The 23,367-nt window shown below is 49.4% G+C and overlaps 1 protein-coding gene across 1 annotated transcript in view; it reads right to left on the bottom strand.

Moving 5' to 3' along the window:
• Positions 1 to 1,178: 1,178 nt before the first annotated feature.
• The window catches only part of LOC147090071 (uncharacterized), a 52,862-nt gene continuing 30,673 nt past the window's right edge, over positions 1,179 to 23,367 (bottom strand). The window contains exon 3 of the mRNA XM_085977031.1: positions 1,179 to 2,310. Within this exon, the coding sequence (XP_085833157.1) occupies positions 1,215 to 2,310 (1,096 nt within the window). The 3' untranslated portion in view covers positions 1,179 to 1,214. The remainder of the gene's footprint in view (positions 2,311 to 23,367) is intronic.

Here is a 23,367-nt window from a genome sequence, read left to right as displayed (position 1 = left end):
GCCACTCACTACTTGGACAAGGGGGTGAAATTGGGTTGCTTTGTGCCTCCCACAATATTCAGCAGGAGGTTAGCGGCGGAGGAAGTCGGTAGCTCCCCGCGGCACTGCACCGCCGGCAATGATGTCATCGCCACGCGCAGCACCCCGGCTGCAACCTTGGGTTGCGACCCCTGACCTATCACTGGAAGATATGTCCGACAGGGTCAGGGGTCGTTTCTGCAGCTGCGGCGACGCCACTTAAAGGGCAGGTGTCGGGCGGCAACTTTTTATTTTGGCCGACAGCCAGCACCTGCCCCCTTCCCCTTTCTTCTTCGGGGTGTCGGCCGCGATCGCACAGCCCGGCGCTCCTCTTGATCTGACACCCCACTCCCCGGTGGTCCAGCAGGGCCCCGGTGTGCGCAGTGCTAGGCCCCTCCCCTTTAATCAGGGAGGGAGGTCTGCTATGACACGGTGCTATGTGCCGACGGGCGCGGCGCTGTTACACGAAGCGCTGTGAAATTCACTGGTAGCGCCTCAAGAGGGAGGGGAGCGCTTCCAGTAGCACCCTGCCTCCTGCCTGGGGCGCTACCACTGAATTTAATGCGCAGGGGCGCTAACTTTTTCGGGACGCTAAAATTAGCCCCGGCGCCACCGAATTTCTCCCTCAGAGTCTAAATGGGCTGGAGGAGCAGAGGGATCTAGGGACACAGATACACAAATCACTTAAAGTAGCAACACAGGTTAATAAGGCCATTAAAAAAAAAGCACTGGGATACATTCCTAAAGGAGCCTTCTGTTCCGTGCCTAGGAGCTCTGAACCATGGCAGAGAGCGGCTGGGACACGTTTCTCACACACCTCAAGATTAACCCGCACGGCAACTTTGCTGTCAGTGAAGAGAGACAAGAAAGACCAACGTGCCGTTTGCCCCTCTCAGTGTGGCCCTGAAGGACTGTGTCCAGGCTGGAGTTCTGTTCCCGCCGTATGATCCTCCCCCAGATTGTCCTTTGAGCTCCAGCCAGGTGATGCTAAACATTCAGGTGGGAAAGAAGAAAATCTACAATAATGTGTTTAAAACAAAGCTCGTTTATTTGACATCTATCCAGAATATTAAACTCCAGCCCAGTTATCGGGGTTATTAACATCAGCAGAAACAAACCCCAACTGTCAGAATGAACATGGTTCAGTCCTGAATGTGATTAACAGCAGCAATAACAGCAGAATCCAACCCCTGCAGTCACTTGTGAACTCGGTGGTGTGTCAGTAGGTGGGATGACTGAGTGAATCCCTTCCCACACTCAGAGCAGGTGAACGACCTCTCCCCAGTGTGAACTCGCTGGTGATTCAGCAGGTTGGATGAATTAGTGAATCCCTTCCCACAATCAGAGCAGGTGAATGGCCTCTCCCCAGTGTGAACTCGCTGATGTGTCTGAAGGTCGGATGACTGAGTGAATCCCTTCCCACATTCAGAGCAGGTGAACGGCCTCTCCCCACTGTGAACACGCTGGTGTGTCAGTAGGTGGGATGAATTAGTGAATCCCTTCCCACACTCAGAGCAGGTGAACATACCCGCTCCAGTGTGAACACGCTGGTGTGTCAGCAGGTTGGATGACTCAGTGAATCCCTTCCCACACTCAGAGCAGGTGAACGTCCGCTCCCCAGTGTGAACTCGCTGGTGTGTCAGCAGGTGGGATGACTGAGTGAATCCCTTCCCACACTCAGAGCAGGTGAACGGCCTCTCCCCACTGTGAACACGCTGGTGTGTCAGTAGGTGGGATGACTGAGTGAATCCCTTCCCACACTCAGAGCAGGTGAACTGCCTCTCCACAGTGTGAACTCGCTGGTGATTCAGCAGGTTGGATGAATTAGTGAATCCCTTCCCACACTCAGAGCAGGTGAACGGTCTCTCCCCGGTGTGAACTCGCTGGTGATTCAGCAGGTGGGATGACTGAGTGAATCCCTTCCCACACTCAGAGCAGGAGAACGGCCTCTCCCCGGTGTGAACACGCTGGTGTGTCAGTAGATGGGATGACCGAGTGAATCCCTTCCCACACTCAGAGCAGGTGAACGGCCTCTCCCCGGTGTGAACACGCTGGTGTGTCAGTAGGTGGGATGACCGAGTGAATCCCTTCCCACAATCAGAGCAGTTGAACGCCCTCTCTCCAGTGTGAACTCGCTGATGATTCAGCAGGTTGGATGAATTAGTGAATCCCTTCCCACACTCAGAGCAGGTGAACGGCCTCTCCCCGGTGTGAACTCGCTTGTGTCTCGATAGGCCAGAGGGTTGGCTGAAGCCTCGTCCACACACAGAACACGTGTACGGTTTCTCCCCGCTGTGAATGGTGCTTTTTGCTTCCATGTTCAGCGGCCGATGGTATTCAGATCTGATGAGTCGAGTGACTCTGTCAGATCTTGACGTGATGTTTGGTTTGAGCTTACCATCTGTAAATCCTCCCCTTCCAGTGCCCTGTAAAATTAATATAAAACAGGGAACGTGACAGACAACCCACAAGAAAACAAAGGCAGGTTGTGAAATTGAGCTCAATGAACCTGGTCAATTGTGGGGCCGGCACTTGAAAAAAGTGACCATGAAAGCTGCCGGATTGCCATAAATACCCAACTGGTTCACTGATGTCCTTCAGGGAAGGGAATCCGCCATCTGGTCTGGGCCTACACAAGACTCTGGCCTCCATGGGAGGAGAGAGAGAGAGAGAGAGGTGGGAGTGGGAGGGGGAGGGGGCAAAGGAAAGGAACTTTATACATCTGCAACTCGACCAGAAGTTTGATAGAACCTCCAAAACCCACAACCTCCACCACCTAGAAGGACAAGGGCAGCTGTTGTATGGGAGCACCATCACCTCCAAGTTCCCCTCCAAGTCACACACCATCCTGACTCAGATATATTCATCGTTGCTGGGTCATAATCCTGGAACTCCTTACCGAACAACATTGTGGGAATACCTTCACCACACGGACTGCAGTAGTTCAAGAAGGTGACTCATCACCCCCTTCTCAACGGGCAACTGGGGATTGGCCATATTTGCTGCTCTTGCGAGCTACGCCCACATCCCAAGAATGAATGAAAACAAATCTGTAGATGTAAACTGGATCAAAAGCCTCTACAGAAATACTTGTTCCTAAAACAATACTCTTCTACATTGTACGGACAGTGTCTGTGTAACAACCTAATCTCCCTCAGAATCCACCTCCCTCGATAGTCTCACATTGGAAATTGTTGGGTCCTCCTGGGCTCAGAAGTACTGGGGTTAAACCCAGCAGCTTCTCCTCCATCTCCACTCCAGCTCAAACTGAAACATAGAAACATAGAAGATAGGAGCAGGAGTCGGCCATTCAGCCCCTCGAGCCTGCTCCACCATTCAATGCGATCGTGGCTGATCATCCAAGTTCAGTACCCGGTACCTGCTTTCTCCCCATACCCCTTGATCCCTTTAGAAACATACATAGAAACATAGAAGATAGGAGCAGGAGTAGGCCTTGTGTCCAATGAGGGGAATAAAGGCTCACAGCCTCCCCTGGCCCCTGGCCCTGAACAAGGGACTGGAGAAACTCGCTGCCCTGCAGATCAGACAATCAGCCGGTGCTAGTCCCGCCCCTTGGGCTCCCTGATTGGTTGGAGGACCCGCCGCCGGCTCGCTCCTTCAGCCCCGCCCCGCTCGCTCCCTATTGGTCGGAAGCTCCCGTCAATCAGGCCCTGGGCCCAGGTCACGTGTCCCTGAGGAGATCACGTGCTCCGTCCAATTGACGCCGCTCGGTCTGGGGCCTCACAGACTCTCAGGTTTTTCTATTTCTCTCTATTCTCTCCCAATCCACCCCTCCCCCCACCCTGCGCGATTCTCCACCCAATCGGAGCGGAGAAAACTCACTTTGCGCCACCGATTGCGACTCTGGACCCGACACTAAGGCCTTTCCCCGGAATGCCCCGCGCCGACTCCGTCCGGCAGGATCCGAGTGCGCAGGCGCAGCTCCGAGTGGGGGAGGGGGTTTGGCCCCCTCTGGGCATGCATGGTTATTACCCTTGGTGACCGGGAGGGGTCGCTGTGCCGGACTCGGTCCGAACCGCCGCTTCCTGTGCGCATGCGTGGACTATCATCTGTCAATCAACCATCAAGAAGAGGTCGCTGGTGAGACCAGTGAAGAAAGAAAGACTTGCATTTCTATAGCGCCTTTCACCACCACCAGACGTCCTAAAGTGCTTTACAGCTAATGAAGTACTTTTGAAGTGTAGTCACTGTTGTAATGTAGGAAATGCGGCAGTCAAATAGCGCACAGCAAGCTCACACAAACAGCAATGTGATAATGAGCAGATAATCTATCTTTTTGTTAACTCTGTTTCTCTCTCTACGGATGTTGCCTGGCCTGCTGAGTGTTTCCAGCATTTCCTGTTGTTATTTCAGATTTCCAGCATCCGCAGTATTTTGCTATTATCCTTTTGTTACATTGATTGAGGGATAAACATTGGCTAGGACACCGGGGATATTTCTCCTGCTCTTTCCCACATTACAACAGTGACTACACCTCAAAAGTACTTCATTGGCTGTAAAGCACTTCAAGACGTCTGCTGGTCATGAAAGCACTATATAAATGCAAGTCTTTCTTTCTCAAAATAGTGCCATGGGATCTTTTACATCCACCTGAGAGAGCAGACAGGGCCTCAGTTTAATGTCTCATCCGAAAGGCGCCACCTCTGACAGTGCCTCAGCACTGCACTGGAGTGTCAGCCTGGATTTTTGTGCTCAAGTCTCTGGAGTGGGACTTGAACCCACAACCTTATGCCTCAGAGGCAAGAGTGCTACCATAGAGTCATAGATTTATACAGCACAGAAAGGGGCCCTTCGGCCCATCGTGTCCGCACCGGCCATCAAGCCCTGTCTATTCTAATCCCATTTTCCAGCACTTGGTCCGTAGCTTTGTATGCTATGGCGTTTCAAGTGCTCATCTAAATTCTTCTTGAATGTTGTGAGGGTTCCTGCCTCTACCACCCTTTCAGGCAGTGAGTTCCAGATTCCAACCACCCTCTGGGTGAAAAAGTTTTTCCTCAAATCCCCTCTAAACCTCCTGCCCCTTACCTTGAAACTGTGCCCCCTGGTTATTGACCCCTCCACTAAGGGGAAAAGTTCCTTTCTATCTACCCTATGCCCCTCATAATTTTGTACACCTCAATCAGGTCCCCCCTCAGCCTTCTCCGCTCTAAGGAAAACAACCCCAGCCTGTCCAGTCTCTCTTCATAGCTGAAGCGCTCCAGCCCAGGTAACACCCTGGTGAAGCTCCTCTGCACCCTCTCCAATGCAATCACATCCTTCCTATAGTGTGGCAACCAGAACTGCACACAGTATTCCAGCTGTGGCCTAACTAGCGTTTTGCACAGCTCCATCATAACCTCCCTGCTCTTGGCTTCATTAGCCGAGGCATAGAATATAAGTATCCCATATGCCTTCTTAACCACCCTATCTAGCTGTCCTGCTGCCCTCAGGGATCTATGTACATGCACACCAAGGTCCCTCTGATCCTCTGTCCTTCCTAGGGTTCTACCATTCATTGTGTATTCCCTTGTTAGCCCTCCCAAAATGCATCACCTCACACTTTTCAGGGTTAAATTCCATTTGCCACTGTGCTGCCCATCTAACCAACCCGTCTATATTCTCCTGTAGCCTGAGGCCTCCCTCCTCGCTATTTACCACTCCACCAATTTTCATGTCATCTGCGAACTTACTGATCATACCTCCTACATTCATATCTAAATCATTAATGTACACTACAAACAGCAAAGGACCCAGCACCAATCCCTGCAGTAACCCACTGGACACAGGCTTCCAGTCACAAAAACAACCTTCGACCATCACGCTCTGCCTCCTGCCACTAAGCCAATTTTGGATCCAATGTGCCAAATTGCCCTGGATCCCATGGGCTCTTACCTTCTTGACCAGTCTCCCATGTGGGACTTTGTCAAAAGCCTTACTGAAGTCCATGTAGACTGCATCAACTGGACTGCCCTCATCCACACACCTAGTCACCCCCATCGAAAAATTCAGTCAAATTGGTTAGACATGATCTCCCCCTGACAAAGCCATGCTGACTATCCTTGATTAATCCTTGCCTCTCCAAGTGGAGACTAATTCTGTCCCTCAGAATTTTTTCCAATAATTTTCCGACCACTGATGTTCAGCTCACTGGCCTGTAATTCCCTGGTTTATCCCTACTACTACCCTTCTTGAATAATGGTACTACGTTAGCTGTTCTCCAGTCCTCTGGTACCTCCCCTGTGGCCAGAGAGGTTCTGAAAATTTGTGTCAGAGCCCCTGAAATCTCCTCCCTTGCCTCACACAGCAGGCTGGGATACGTCTCGCCTGGGCCTGGGGGTTTATCCACTTTTAAGCCCGCTAAAACTACTAGTACCTCCTCCCTCTCAATACTAATTTGTTCAAGTATATCACAATCCCCCTGCCTGATTTCTATGCCTGCATCGTCCTTCTCCATAGTGAACACAGATGCAAAATATTAATTTAAAACCTCACCTACATCTTCTGGCTCTACACACAGATTGTCACTTTGGTCATTAATGGGATCTACTCTTTCCCTGGTTATCCTCTTGCCCTTAATATACTAATAAAACACCTTGGGATTTTCCTTTATTTTGCCTGCCAGTTTTTTTTCATGACCCCTCTTCGTTCTCCTAATTTCTTTTTTAAGTACCCCCCTGCACTTTCTATACTCCTCCAGGGCTTCCATTGTTTTTAGTCCTTTGTATCTGCCAAAAGCCTCCCTTTTTTCCCTAAACCATTCGTGTATGTCCCTCGACATCCAGGGTTCCCTGGGCTTGTTGGTCCCACCCTTGACCTTTACGGGAACATGTTGGCGTTGTACTCTCTCTATTTCCTTCCTGAAAGACTCCCACTGCTCTGATGTGGATTTTCCTACAAGTAGCTGATCCCAGTCCACTTTGGCCAGATCCTGCCTTATCATATTAAAATCGGCCTTCCCCCAATTTAGAACCTTTATTTCCGGTCCATCTTTGTCCTTTTCCATAACTACTTTAAATCTCACCGAATTATGGTCACTGTCACCAAAATGCTCTCCTACTAACCCTTCTACCACTTGCCCTGCTACATTCCCTCGAATTAGGTCCAGTACCGCCCCCTCTCTTGTAGGACTTTCTACATGTTGGCTGAAAAAGCTCTCCTGGATGCACTTTAAGAATTCCACACTCTCTAAGCCTTTCACACTCTGACTATCCCAGTTAATATTGGGGAGGTTGAAATCCCCAACAATTATTACCCTATTATTTCTACACTTCTCTGAGATTTGCCTACATATCTGTACCTCTATCTCCCCCTTACTGTTTGGGGGCCTATAGTACACTCCCAGCAAAGTGCTTGCCCCCTTTTTGTTTTTAAGTTCTACCCATATGGCCTCATTAGAGGAACCTGCTAAGGTATCATCCCTCCTTTCAGCAGAAATTGACTCCTTGATTAATATTACTAACCTGATTTTTGGTCAACGCTTGGAGTATTCACATTTAATAAATCTCAGGGAGAAGGAGTTGTTTCACTTGCACTGGTTCCTGGGGCCTGATCACCTTCCCCAGGAGCAGGGCCTTGACCCTGACTTTGTTCACTTGTACTGGTTCCTGGGGCCTGATCACCTTCCCCAGGAGCAGGGCCTTGATTCTGGGGGTGTTTTATTGCACCACTTGGTGTACTTGAGAAGAGCCCCATCAGGGCGAGTGCGGGAGGGTCAGGGGGCGAGTGTGGGAGGGTCAGGGGGCGAGTGCGGAAGGGTCAGGGGGTGAGTGTGGGAGGGTCAGGGGGCGAGTGCAGGAGCATCCATCTCCAGGACCAGTGTGTATCTGAGTCAATGGGACTCTCTCTGACCTTTCTCCCCAGACCATCTCCAGGATCAGTGTGTATCTGAGTCAATGGGACTCTCTCTGACCTTTCTCCCCAGTGCATCTCCAGGACCAGTGTGTATCTGAGTCAATGGGACTCTCTCTGACTGTTCTGGACCGATGGACATTTCTACATGCAATAGCACCCTCTGGTGGCGGTTATTGTGTTAACAGTTTGTAAGCTGGAAAGGTCATCTGTTCCTTTCTTCCTGTGTGAGGTCATTTGACCTTTGTTCCTTTCTTCCTGTGAGAGGTCATTTGACCTTCTTACCTTTCTTCCTGTTGACCCCAGGAAGCAGTTTTGCCAGGAAGAACCTGACTTGAGTAATGGAGAATTTGCTATGAGAGGTTCCACTTACAATCTAATGTAATCTGACTTCATATGTTAGGCCAAACGCAATATCTGTGAGCATCTTTAGTTCTTAGCATAATAGCAATGTTGTCAGAGTAATATTTTGATAATACTATGTTTATAAAAGGTTAATGTTTAATAGTTACAGAAGTTAGTTCAAATGTTAGTTAGTTATACAATTAGTCTATTCTACTGTTGTAAATATGTTTGTATCTTGTGTAATATCGAATGTGTAGTACTCAGTTTATGTACAAAACATACTTTGTCTTTGTTTACAGTTTCACAAATTTGTTCAAGTAAAAGCTTCAAAACAGCAACCGCTTCAGGAAGAATTAATTTGAATGAGTGTTTAACTTGCTGGATAGCTAGATAGGAGCACGTCTAGCGCGGCCAGTACAGTGAAAAGATATCAGTGAAAAGATATCAGTGAAAAGATAGCAATACGGCTAGCTGTGAAGAGCGGAGCAGGAGGAACCCAGAGTAAGCCTTAACCTCGTAGAGCACATCTACCTCACATCAATATGTCAGAAGATAATAGCGAAAATGCTTTGCAGCAAGTAGAAGACCTTAAACAGGCAGACGAAACTGTAGAACGTGACAATCGGTCTATAAGCACCGGTTACTACAGATCGCAAGTTGGTTCACGGTCATCGGGTGATTCTAGAGTAAGCATAGCCATCGCCAAAGCACGGGCTAAACTAGTAGCAGCTCAAGCCAGAGCTGCGCATACGGACAGTGAAATAGAAATAAAAGTAAGACAGGCCCGTCTCCAAGCTGAATCACAAGCCGAACAGGCCCGACACCAAGTGGAACGCCAGGCTGAACAGGCCCGTCTCCAAGTGGAACACCAGGCTGAACAGGCCCGTCTCCAAGTGGAACGCCAGGCTGAACAGGCCCGTCTCCAAGCCACATTAGAGGCTCTGCAGCAACAAAAAGAGATAGATGCTGCATTAGCCGAGACACAAGTATTCAAGGCAATTTTGGAGGGAGCTGTTCCCGAGGCAGCTTACAAACCTTTAATTCCCGTTCCGTGGCAGAGTCCACGACAGCGCACCATAGATTACGTGAGCGACCATGCCGACATACAGTTTACAGGAGAAAGGGATGGAGGCCCGCACATCTCTACAGACGCAAACACTTCGTATAACATGCCACAAGTTGCCAACCAAGGTCAAAGCAGATGGCGTGCCTCAAGCCGCAGAGTCTCCGTGAGCAGAACGGAAGACACGGTGCAAAGGAATAGGACGCTGAATAGAGAAAGTCAGAGGCAAATCCCCTCTCGGTCCCTTGAGACCCCCAACAGAGCCCCCAGCCAAGGCAACCCTGGCCCAGGTCCCAGCACCTACGACCTCGCCAAATACCTTGCACGCACCCAGCTGGTGACTTCGGGGTTAATCAAGTTTGATGACAGGCCGGAGAATTATCGGGCTTGGAAGTCCTGCTTCCACGATGCCATATCGGGCTTAGACCTGTCGGCAGGAGAAGAGCTCGGCCTCCTTATCAAGTGGCTCGGCCCAGAGTCCGCCGGACAGGCCAGCAGGATAATAGCGGCCAATGTGGGGCAGCTGCCAGAGGGGTTGAAGAAGGCTTGGGTGAGGCTGGAAGAAAGCTACGGCTCACCCGAAGCCATTGAAAGGGCTCTCTTTGACAGGTTGGCGAACTTTCCGAGGTTGACGAGTAAGGAACCCCAGAAGCTCCGCAACCTTGGAGATCTGCTGTCGGAACTCGAAGCCGCAAAGCAGGACGGCTACCTACCCGGTCTATCGTACTTAGACACTTCGAGAGGGGTAAGTCCCATCATTGAGAAGCTTCCATTTAACCTGCAGGAGAAGTGGATAATGTTTGGATCAAAGTTCAAGCTAAAGCACAATGTGGCGTTCCCACCATTCTCTGCGTTCGTTAAATTCATCCGTAAAGAAGCCAAAGCCAGGAACGACCCCAGCTTCAACTTCTTCTCCTCCCAACCAGCACTTGCCAGAAGAGACAAGTTCGACAGACATGGGAAGACACCAATATCTGTCCACAGATGCAAGTGTCCTCAACTGAGCACACAAAGATTCAGAAGAAACCTGAGGATATGAGCAAACAATGCCCTATCCACAACAAGCCCCATCCTTTAAAGAAGTGCAGAGGCTTCAGGGAGATGTCCCTGGAAGATCAGAAACAATATCTTAAAGAGAACTCTATATGTTTCAGGTGCTGCTCGTCCACGAGCCATCTCGCCAAGAACTGCAAGGTGGATGCAAAATGCACTGAATGTGAAAGTGATCGGCACGTTTCAGCACTACACCCAGGCCCAGCTCCTTGGAAGTCAGAAACGCCTCCTCCCGCATCAGAGCATGGCGGGGAGAGAGAGGGAGCTGCTGGTATGGAGATTACATCCAGGTGCACCGAGGTGTGTAGAGAAGGAGTGCGCGCAAGAGCATGCTCCAAGATATGCCTCGTTAATGTGTACCCTGCGGGATGTCACCAGGAATCTGAAAAGATGTATGCCATACTAGATGAACAAAGCAATCGTTCTCTAGCAAGATCCGAGTTCTTCAACATCTTCAAGATCAAAGGAAGTCCGTCGCCTTACATGCTGAAGACGTGTGCTGGACTTTCAGAGACAGCCGGCAGGAGGGCCTGCGGTTACGTTGTTGAGTCAGTCAACGGGAAGATTAGTCTCCCCCTTCCTACACTCATCGAATGTAATCAAGTCCCCGACAACCGTTCCGACATTCCCACTCCGAATGCAGCTCGTCATCACCGTCATCTGAGACGCATTGCAGACGAGATCCCACCTCTTGACCCAGATGCAAGCATACTTCTGTTGTTGGGAAGAGACATCCTGAGGGTACATAAGATAAGGGAGCAGATCAACGGTCCACATGACGCCCCTTTCGCCCAAAGGCTAGACCTCGGCTGGGTCATTGTTGGAGATGTGTGCCTCAAGGGTGCTCACAAGCCATCTCAGGTGAGCACACTCAAGACTTCCATCTTGGAGAATGGTCGTACAAGCTACCTTACCCCATGCAGTAGACAGATCCGCGTGGTGTTTGACTCCAGTGCACCATATCAGGGCGTCTCTCTCAACGACGTACTCCTCACAGGGCCTGATCTTAACAACAGCCTCTTGGGAGTGCTCATGAGATTCAGGAAAGAGCCCGTCGCCATCACTGCCAATATCCAGCACATGTTTCATTGCTTCGTGGTGAGAGAAGACCACAGAGACTACCTCCACTTCCTGTGGTATTGGGGCAATGACCCCAATAGAGACATTGTGGACTACAGAATGCGTGTCCATGTCTTTGGGAATAGCCCATCCCCTGCTGTCACCATATATGGACTAAGGAGGGCTGCCAAGGAAGAAGGCGACGACTTTGACAGTGATGTGAGAGGGTTCATCGAACGAGAGTTCTATGTCGACGACGCACTGAAGTCATTCCCGACCGAAGCAGAGGCCATCAGCACCCTCGGACGAGCCCAGGAACTACTTGCACTATCCATCCTCAGGCTGCATAAGATAGCCTCTAACAGACCAGCAGTGATGGAGGCATTCCCCCTGAAGATCGTGCTAAGGACGTCAAGGACCTAGACCTCTTCACTGATGACCTCCCCCTACAGCGTAGCCTAGGGGTGTCGTGGAACATAGCAACAGACACGTTCACGTTCCAAGTCCTAGACGCCAAGAAACCCTTCACACGTAGAGGAGTGCTCTCTACAGTCAACAGCCTATACGACCCTCTTGGCTTCTTAGCCCCTGTCACCATACAAGGCAGGCTGCTCCTCAGGGAACTCTCCACATGCGCTGAAGAGATGGAAGCAGAGTGGGACAGATGGAGAGACTCACTCCAAGACTTACAGGAGATCCGAATACCTCGCTGCTATTCGTCTTTCTCTCCCTTAAATGCCCAATTCAAAGAGCTTTGTGTCTTTGCAGACGCATCCGCTAAGGCCATTGCAAGTGTGGCTTATCTGAAGGTCACCACTCAAGAAGGACAAAGCAAAATCGGCTTCGTCTTTGATAGAGGCAAGTTGGCGCCCCAGCCAGACCTCACCATACCCAGGTTGGAACTGTACGTAGCAGACCGCAACCTACCCCCTCACAGCAGTCTACGGAAGCTGCATCCTATCATCAACAACCAACGGACTGTCTCTGAGGTGGTTCTTCTTTTGTCACCAGAGGACTCCAGTGACAAGTAGAGTTCGGACTATGTGGAGTTGTTAATGACCCCAGACGGGGAGTGTTCTGGACCGATGGACATTTTTACATGCAATAGCACCCTCTGGTGGTGGCTATTGTGTTAACAGTTTGTAAGCTGGAAAAGTCATCTGTTCCTTTCTTCCTGTGTGAGGTCATTTGACCTTTGTTCCTTTCTTCCTGTGAGCGTCATTTGACCTTCTTACCTTTCTTCCTGTTGACCCCAGGAAGCAGTTTTGCCAGGAAGAACCTGACTTGAGTAATGGAGAATTTGCTATGAGAGGTTCCACTTACAATCTAATGTAATCTGACTTCATATGTTAGGCCAAACGCAATATCTGTGAGCATCTTTCGTTCTTAGCATAATAGCAATGTTGTCAGAGTAATATTTTGATAATACTATGTTTATAAAAGGTTAATATTTAATAGTTACAGAAGTTAGTTCAAATGTTACTTAGTTATACAATTAGTCTATTCTACTGTTGTAAATATGTTTGTATCTTGTGTAATATCGAATGTGTAGTACTCAGTTTATGTACAAAACATACTTTGTCTTTGTTTACAGTTTCACAAATTTGTTCAAGTAAAAGCTTCAAAACAGCAACCGCTTCAGGAAGAATTAATTTGAATGAGTGTTTAACTTGCTGGATAGCTAGATAGCAGCACGTCTAGCGCGGCCAGTACACTGACCTTTCTCCCCAGTCCATCTCCAGGACCAGTGTGTATCTGAGTCAATGGGGCTCTCTCTGACCTTTCTCCCCAGTCCATCTCCAGGAGGTGTATGTCTGATTCAATGGGCCTCTCTCTGACCTTTCTCCCCAGTCCATCTCCAGGACCAGTGTGTATCTGAGTCAATGAGTCTCTCTCTGACCTTTCTCCCCAGTCCATCTCCAGGACCAGTGTGTATCTGAGTCAATGGGGCTCTCTCTGACCTTTCTCCCCAGTCCATCTCCAGGACCAGTGTGTATCTGAGTCAATGGGACTCTCTGACCTTTCTCCCCAGTCCATCTCCAGGACCAGTGTGTATCTGAGTCAATGGGACTCTCTCTGACCTTTCTCCCCAGTCCATCTCCAGGACCAGTGAGTATCTGAGTCAATGGGACTCTCTCTGACCTTTCTCCCCAGTCCATCTCCAGGACCAGTGTGTATCTGAGTCAATGGGACTCTCTCTGACCTTTCTCCCCAGTCCATCTCCAGGACCAGTGTGTATCTGAGTCAATGGGACTCTCTCTGACCTTTCTCCCCAGTCCATCTCCAGGACCAGTGTGTATCTGAGTCAATGGGACGCTCTCTGACCTTTCTCCCCAATCCATCTCCAGGACCAGTGTGTATATGAGTCAAGGGTAGGCGGTGGCGTAGTGGTTATGTCTCTAGACTAGTAAGCCAGAGGCTCAGTCAAATGCTCTGAAGATATGGATTCAAATCCCACCACGGCAGCTGGTGGAATTTAAATTCAATTCAATTTAGTTCTGGAATTAAATGTTAGCCTTAGTAATGGCGACCATGATACCATTGTTGATTGTTGCAAAAACCCATCTGGTTCACTAATGTCCTTTAGGGAAGGAAATCTGCCGTCCTTACCTGGTCTGGCCTACATGTGACTCCAGACCCACAGCAATGTGGTTGACTCTTAATGCCCTCTGAAATGGCCTAGCAAGCCACTCAGTTGTAAACAACCGCTACGAAAAACAATAAGAATAAAACTGGACGGACCACCCGGCATCGACCTCGGCACCGGAAATGACAACGACAACGGCAAACCCAGCCCTGTCGACCCTGCAAAGTCCTCCTTACCAACATCTGGGGGCTTGTGCCAAAATTGGGAGAGCTGTCCCACAGACTAGTCAAGCAACAGCCTGACATAGTCATAATTACCGAATCATACCTTACAACCAATGTCCCAGACACCACCATCACCATCCCTGGGTATGTCCTGTCCCACCGGCAGGACAGACTCACCAGAGGTGGTGGCACCGTGGTATACAGTCGGGAGGGAGTAGCCCTGGGAGTCCTCAACATTGACTCAGGACCCAATGAGGTCTCATGGCATCAAGTCAAACATGGGCAAAGGAACCTCCTGCTAATTACCATCTACCGCCCTCCCTCAGCTGATGAATCAGTACTCCTTCATGTTGAACACCAATTGGAAGAAGCACTGAGAGTAGCAAGGGCACAAAATGGCCTCTGGGTGGGGGGCTTCAATGTCCATCACCAAGAGTGGCTCGGTAGCACCACAACTGACCGAGCTGGCCGAGTCCTAAAGGACATAGCTGCCAGACTGGGTCTGCGACAGGTGGTGAGGGAACCAACAAGAGGGAAAAACCTACTTGATCTCGTCCTCACCAATCTACCTGTTGCAGATGCATCTGTCCATGGCAGCATTGGTGGAAGTGACCACCGCACAGTCCTTGTGGAGACCAAGTCCCGTCTTCATGTTGAGGATACCCTCCACCGTGTTGTGTGGCACTACCACCGTGCTAAATAGGACAGATTTCAAACAGATCTGGCAACTCAAAACTGGGCATCCATGAGGCGTTGTGGGCCATCAGCAGCAGCAGAATTGTATTCAACCACAATCTGTAACCTCATGGCCTGGCATATCCCTCACTCTACCATTACCATCAAGCCGGGAGATCAACCCTGGTTTAACCCTGAGTGCCTCACAGCGCCAGGGACCCGGGTTCAAATCCGGCCTCGGGTGACTGTCTGTGTGGAGTTTGCACATTCTCCCCGTGTTTGCGTGGGTTTCCTCCGGGTGCTCCGGTTTCCTCCCAAAGTCCAAAGATGTGCGGGTTAGGTTGATTGGCCATGATAAAAATTGGCCCTTAGTGTTAGGGGGGATTAAATACGTGGGGTTACGGGGATAGGGCTTGGGTGGGATGGCTGTCGGTGTAGGGACCGGGTGCTAGGGTTTGGATGATCAGCCATGATCTCGTTGAATGGTGGAGCAGGCTCGAAGGGCCAAATGGCCTACTCCTGCTCCTAGTTTCTATGTTTCTATGTTTCTATGTTAACGAAGAGTGCAGGAGAGCATGCTGGGAACAGCACCAGGCATACCGAAAAATGAGGTGTCAACCTGGTGAGACTACAACACAGGATTACTTGCATGCCAAACAACGGAAGCAACATGCGATAGACAGAGCTAAGCGATCTCACAACCATCGGATCAAATCAAAGCTCTGCAGTCCTGCCACATCCAGTCATGAGTGGTGGTGGACAATTAAACAGTTAACAGGAGGAGGAGGCTCCAAGAATATCCCCATCCTCAATGATGGTGGAGCCCAGCACGTGAGTGCAAAAGACAAGGCTGAAGCATTTGCAACTATCTTCAGCCAGAAGTGCCGAGTGGATGATCCATCTCGGCCTCCTCCTGAGGTCCCCAGCATCACAGATGCCAGTCTTCAGCCCATTCAATTCACTCCACGTGATGTCAAGAAGCGGCTGAAGACATTGGATGCTGCAAAGGCTATGGGCCCTGATAACATTCCGGCAATAGTACTGAAGACTTGTGCTCCAGAACTAGCTGCGCCCCTAGCCAAGCTGTTCCAGTACAGCTACAACACTGGCATCTACCCGGCAATGTGGAAAATTGCCCAAGTATGTCCTGTCTACAAAAAGCAGGACAAATCCGACCCGGCCAATTACCGTCCCATCAGTCTACTCTCAATCATCAGCAAAGTGATGGAAGGTGTCGTCGACAGTGCTACCAAGCGGCACTTACTCAGCAATAACCTGCTAACTGATGCCCAGTTTGGGTTCCACCAGGGCCACTCAGCTCCTGACCTCATTACAGCCTTGGTCCAAACATGGACAAAAGAGCTGAACTCAAGAGGTGCGAGTGACTGCCCTTGACATCAAGGCAGCATTTGATCGAGTGTGGCATCAAGGAGCCCTAGCAAAACTGAAGTCAATGGGAATCAAGGGGAAAACTCTCCATTGGTTGGAATCATACCTAGCACATAGGAAGTTGGCTGTGGTTGTTGGAGGTCATTCATCTCAATCACACGACATCACTGCAGGAGTTCCTCAGGGCAGTGTCCTAGGCCCAACCATCTTCAGCTGTTTCATCAATGACCTTCCCTCCATCATAAGGTCAGAAGTGGGGATGTTCGCTGATGATTGCACACTGTTCAGCACCATTCGAGACTCGTCAGATACTGACGCAGTCCGTGTCCATATGCAGCAAGACCTGGACAACATTCAGACTTGGGCTGACAAGTGGCAAGTAACATTCGCACCACACAAGTGCCAGGCAATGACCATCTCCAACAAGCGAGACTCTAACCATCTCCCCTTGACATTCAATGGCATTACCATCGCTGAATCCCCCACTATCAACATCCTGGGGGTTACCATTGATCAGAAACTGAACTGGACCAGCCATATAAATACTGTGGCTACAAGAGCAGGCCAGAGGCTGGGAATTCTGCGGTGAGTGTCTCACCTCCTGACTCCCCAAAGCCTTTCCACCATCTACAAGGCACAAGTCAGGAGTGTGATGGAATACTCTCCACTTGCCTGGATGAGTGCAGCTCCAACAACACTCAAGAAGCTCGACACCATTCAGGATAAAGCAGCCCGCTTGATTGGCACTCCATCCACCACCTTCAACATTCACTCCCTCCACCACCGGCGCACTGTGGCTGCAGTGTGTACCATCTACAAGACGCACTGCAGCAACTCGCCAAAGCTCCTTCAACAGCACCTTCCAAACCCATGACCTCTACCACCTAGAAGGACAAGGGCAGCAGATGCATGGGAACTCAACCGTGGATAACAGGGGAAATTAGAGACAGCATAAAATCCAAAGATAGGGCGTATAAAATAGCCAAAAAAAGCGCCAGAGCGGAAGATTGGGAACAGTTTAAGATAGAGCAAAGGAGGGCAAAGGGCATGATCAAGAGGGGCAAAATAGCTTACGAAAACAAGCTGGCGGAAAATATAAAAACTAACTCCAAAAGCTTTTATAAATATATCAAAAGGAAAAGACTGGTGAAAACCAAAGTTGGTCCATTGCAGTCAGATACGGGGGAATATATAATGGGAAATAAGGAAATGGCAGATCAACTAAATGCATACTTTGGGTCAGTCTTTACGAAGGAAGACACAAAAAACCTCCCTGGGATATCGGGAAAAATAGGGACATTGGCAAAGGAGGAACTGACGCAAATCAATATCTCTAAGGATATGGTGTTAAGGAAGCTAAAGGGATTGAAGGTGGACAAATCCCCAGGGCCTGATAACATGCATCCTAGGGTACTGAAGGAGGTGGCCCTAGAGATAGCGGATGCACTAAGGATGATTTTTCAGAATTCATTAGACTCGGGAACAGTGCCGATGGATTGGAGGGTAGCTAACGTTACCCCACTATTCAAAAAGGGGGGTAGGGAAAAAGCAGGTAATTACAGACCTGTAAGCCTTACATCAGTTGTGGGCAAAATGCTGGAGTCCATCATTAAGGATGAAATAGCGGAGCACTTAGCAAATGGGGACAGGATAGGACAGAGTCAACATGGATTTACAAAGGGTAAATCGTGCTTGACTAATCTATTGGAATTTTTTGAGGGAGTAACTGGTAGAATAGATGGGGGAGAGCCAGTAGATGTGGTGTACCTGGACTTCCAAAAGGCCTTCGATAAGGTCCCACATAAAAGATTAGCATGGAAAATTGAGGCTCATGGGATAAAGGGGAAAGTTTTGGCGTGGATAGGGAACTGGCTGTCAGATAGAAAACAGAGAGTTGGAATAAACGGCTCATTTTCTGAATGGCAGGCAGTAACAAGTGGGGTACCACAGGGATCTGTCCTGGGCCCCCAGCTGTTCACAATTTACATTAATGACCTGGATCAGGGAGTCGGATGCAGCATTTCCAAATTTGCAGACGACACTAAACTAGGAGGGGGGGTGGGCTCAGAGGAAGAGACCAGGAAGCTCCAGAGCGATTTGGACAGACTGGGCGATTGGGCGGATAAATGGCAGATGCACTATAATGTGGACAAGTGCGAAGTTATCCACCTTGGGTGCAGGAACGGGAGGGCAAATTATTATTTAAATGGCAATAGATTGGGAGAGGGGGAAGTACAGAGAGACCTGGGTGTTCTTGTACACCAGTCACTGAAGGCGAGCATGCAGGTGCAACAGGCGGTCAAGAAGGCAAACGGTATGCTGGCCTTCATAGCAAAAGGGTTAGAATACAGGAACAGGGATACCTTGCTGCAGCTGTACAGGGCACTGGTGAGACCACACCTCGAGTACTGTGTACAGTTTTGGTCGCCTCATCTGAGGAAGGATGTTCTTGCCATGGAGGGGGTGCAGCGGCGATTCACCAGGCTGATACCAGGAATGGCGGGAATGACCTATGAGGAGAGACTATGTAGTTTAGGGATGTACACACTGGAGTTTAGAAGATTGAGAGGGGACCTCATAGAAGTGTATAAAATTCTGACAGGTCTAGACAGACTGGATGCAGAAGGAATGTTTCCCTTGGCGGGTGAGAACAGAACTAGAGGACATAATTTAAGGATAAGGGCTAAACCATTTAGGACAGAGATGAGGGGGAATTTCTTCACTCAGAGAGTGGTGAACCTGTGGAACTCATTGCCACAGAGGGCAGTGTACGCCAGCTCATTAAATATATTTAAGAGGGAATTAGATATATTTCTACGGGCAAAAGGGGTTAAGGGTTACGGAGAGAAGGCGGGGACGGGATACTGAATTAAAGGATCAGCCATGATCTCATCGAATGGCGGAGCAGGCACGAAGGGCCGAATGGCCTACTCCTGCTCCTATCTTCTATGTATCTATGTATCTATGTATCACCAACTACAGGTTCCCCTCCAAGCCACACACCATCCTGACTTGGACCTATATCGCCGTTCCTTCACTGTCGCTGGGCCAAAATCCTGGAACTCCCTCCCTAACCGCAGTGTGGGTGTACCTACACCACATGGACTGCAGCGGTTCAAGAAGGCGGCTCACCACCATCTTTTCAAGGGCAATTAGATATGGGCACTAAATGCAGGCCTAGCCAGCGATGCCCACATCCCATCAATGAACAAAAAAAAAGATTGGGTCGATTGGACTTGTACTCGCTGGAGTTTAGAAGAATGAGAGGTGATCTCATTGAAACTTATAAAATTCTGACAGGACTGGACAGACTAGATGCAGGAAGGATGTTCCCGATGGTCGGGGAGTCCAGAACCAGGGGACACAGTCTAAGGATAAAGGGTAGGTCATTTAGGACAGAAATGAGGAGGAATTTCTTCACCCAGAGAGTGGTGAACCTGTGGAATTCTCTACCACAGAAGGCGGTGAAGGCCATTTCATTAAATATATTCAAGAAGGAGTTGCATATATTTCTTAAGGCTAAAGGGATCAAGGAGTATGGGGAGAAAGCAGGGACCCGGTACTGAATTTGGATGATCAGCCATGATCGCATTGAATGGCGGAGCAGGCTCGAGGGGCTGAATGGCCTACTCCTGCTCCATCTTCTATGTTTCTATGTAGCGAATTCCACAGGTTCACCACTCTCTGGGTGAAGAAATTCCTCCTCATCTCTGTCCTAAATGGCTTACCCCTTATCCTTAGACTGTGACCCCTGGTTCTGGACTCCCCCGCCATCGGGAACATCCTTCCTGCATCTAGTCTGCCTGGTGCTGTTAGAATTTCATCAGTTTCAATGAGATTCCCTCTCATTCTTCTAAACTCCAGCGAGTATAAGCCCAATCAACCCAATCTCTCCTCATATGTCATTCCTGCCATCCCAGGTATCAGCCTGGTGAATCTTCGCTGAACTCCCTCCATGGCAAGAACATCCTTCCTCAGATAAGGCGACCAAAACTGCACACAATACTCAAGATGTGGTCTCACCAAGGCCCTGTACAACTGCAGCAAGACATCCTTGTTCCTGTACTCAAACCCTCTCGCTACGAAGGCCAACATACCATTTGCCTTCTTAACCGCCTGCTGCACCTGCATGCTCACCTTCAGCGACTGGTGCACAAGGACACCCAGGTCTCATTGCACTTCCCCTTCTCCCAATCTATTGCCATTCAGATAATAATCTGCCTTCCTGTTTTTGCCACCAAAGTGGATAACCTCGCATTTATCCACATTATACTGCATCTGCCATGTTTCTGCCCAATCACCCAACCTGTCCAAATCATACTGGAGTTTCTCGGCATCCTCCTCACAGCACATCACTCTCTGGGTGAAGAAATTCCTTCTCATCTCTGTCCTAAATGGCTTACCCATTATCGTTAGACTGTGACCCCTGGTTCTGGACTCCCCGACCATCGAGATCCCCTCGTGGTGTCGATTGACAGTGGTGTGTCAGCCAATGAGTTGCAGGAATGGGCGGGACCAGGGCCAGGACTGACAGCAAGCAGGAACTAACTCAATTAAATACCTGCAGCCCAAAAAAAACCTTTTATTTCGTCAGCCAAAAAGCAGCAAAGCAAATAAGGTTTGCTGAGTCAGCAAAGCCTATTTTAAAGAATTCTAGATCGATATCGCAGTGATCGGTGCTCGGACCCCAGCTATTCACAGTATATATTAATGATCTAGACAAGGGAACTAGATGTAATATCTCCAAATTTGCAGACGACAGAAAGCTGGGTGGGCGTGTGTGTTGGCCTTCATAGCGAGAGGGTTCGAGTACAGGAACAAGGATGTCTTGCTGCAGCTGTACAGGCCTTGGTGAGACCACACCTTGAGTACTGTGTGCAGTTTTGGTCGCCTTATCTGAGGAAGGATGTTCTTGCCACGGAGGGAGTGCAGCGAAGATTCACCAGACTGATACCTGGGATGGCAGGAATGACGTATGAGGGATTGGGTCGATTGGGCTTATATTCGCTGGAGTTTAGAAGAATGAGAGGGGATCTCATTGAAACTTATAAAATTCTAACAGGACTGGACAGACTAGATGCAGGAAGGATGTTCCCGATTGTCGGGGAGTCTAGAACCAGGGGTCACAGTCTCAGGATAAGGGGTAAGCCATTTAGGACTGAGATGAGGAGGAATGTCTTCACTCAGAGGGTGGTGAACCTGTGGAATTCTCTGCCCCAGAGGGCTGTGGAGGCTCAGTCATTGAGTATAATCAAGGCTGAGATCGATAAATTTTTGGACTCATGGGGAATCGAGGGATATGGGGATCGGGCGGGAAGGTGGAGATGAGGTAGAAGATCAGCCATGACCTTACTGAATGGCGGAGCAGGCTCGAAGGGCCGAATGGCCTGCTCCTGCTCCTATTTTCTTATGTTCTTAAGAAAGCTGTTTGCTATAACCTGCTGCCCCATGACAAATACACAGAGGATTTCAGTTACGTGGAGAGACTGGAGAAGCTGGGATTGTTCTCCTTGGAGCAGAGAAGGTGCAGCGGAGATTCAATAGAGGTGTTCAAAACATGAAAGGTTTTGATAGAGTAAATAGGAGCATGGGAACAGGAGGAGGCCATTCAGCCCCTCCAGCCTGTTCCACCATTCAATGAGATCATGGCCGATCTGTGTCTTAACTCCACCCACCTGCCTTGGCTCCATATCCCTTTGCTCCCTGGTCTGGCAAAAATCTATCGCTCTGGGATTTAAAATGATTAATTGAGCTGGCATCGACTGCTTCCTGTGGGAGAGGGTTCCACACTTCTACCACCCTTTGTGTGAAGAAGTGTTTCCCAACTTCTCTCCTGAATGGCCTGGCTCTGATTTTAAGGTGATGTCCCCTTGTCCTCGACTCCCCCACCGGCGGAAAAAGTTTCCCTCTCTATCTACTCTACCAATTCCTTTCAAAATCCTAAAATCCTCAATCACTCCTTAACCTTCTAGATTCCAGGGAATACAAGCCTAGTTTATGTAATCTCTCCCTCATAATCTAACCCTTGGAGCCCGGGTAACATTCTGGTGAATCTGTGCTGCACTCCTTCCAAGGCCAGTATATCCTTTCTGAGGTGCGGTGCCCAGAACTGTACACAGTGCTCCAGGGAGTTCCTGGGAGTTAATGTGCGTAGGTCGCTGAAGGTGGCGGGACATATTGAGAGAGTGGTTAACAAAGCATGTGGGATCTTGGGCTTCATAAATATAGGTATTGAGTACAAAAGTAGAGAAGTTATGCTGAACCTTTATAAAGCGCTGGTTAGGCCACAACTGGAGTTTTGCATCCAGTTCTGGTCACCACACTTTAGGAAGGATGTGAAGGCCCTTGAGAGGGTGCAGAGGAGATTTACCAGAATGGTTCCGGGGATGGGGGATCTTAGCTACAAGGACAGGTTGGAGAAGCTGGATTTGTTTTCATTGGAGCAAAGGAGGTTGCGGGGTGATTTGATAGAGGTGTACAAGATTATGATGGGTTTGGATAGGCTAGACGGGGAAAGGCTGTTCCCACTAGCTGATGGTACAAGGACTAGGGGACACAGATTTAATGTTTTGGGCAAGAGATACAGGGGGGATGTGAGGAAAAACTTTTTTACGCAGTGGTGATGACCTGGAACTCGCTGCCGACGGAAGTGGTGGAAGCGGAGACACTCAATGTTTTCAAGGGGAGACTGGATAGGCACTTGAGGGAAATAAACTTGCAGGGCTACGGGGATAGAGCGGGGGAGTGGGACTGACTGGATTGCTCTACAGAGAGCCGGCACGGACTCGATGGGCTGAATGGCCTCCTTCTGTGCCGTTATGACTCTCTGGGGTCTAACCAGGGCTTTGTATAGCTGTAGCTTATAAGGAGAAACTGGTTCCAGTGGCAGGAGGGTCGGTGACCAGAGGACACAGATTTAAGGTCATTGACAAAAGAACCAGAGGCGAGGTGAGGAGACTTTTATTGACGCAGCGAGTTGTTGTGATCTGGAATGCGTTGCCTGAAAGGGCGGTGGAAGCAGAGTCAATAATAACGTTCAATGGGGAATTGGATAAACACTTGAAGGGGAAACATTTTCAGGGCTATGGGGACAGAGCAGGGGAGTG

This window comes from Somniosus microcephalus, unplaced genomic scaffold, assembly GCF_052327205.1.
Source record: "Somniosus microcephalus isolate GS21.2 unplaced genomic scaffold, FLI_Smic_1.0 unresolved_chr4, whole genome shotgun sequence".
Taxonomy (NCBI): Eukaryota; Metazoa; Chordata; class Chondrichthyes; order Squaliformes; family Somniosidae; genus Somniosus; species Somniosus microcephalus.
The sequence above is the reverse complement of the archived record's forward strand: the minus strand, read 5'-3'. Positions and strand labels throughout refer to the sequence as shown.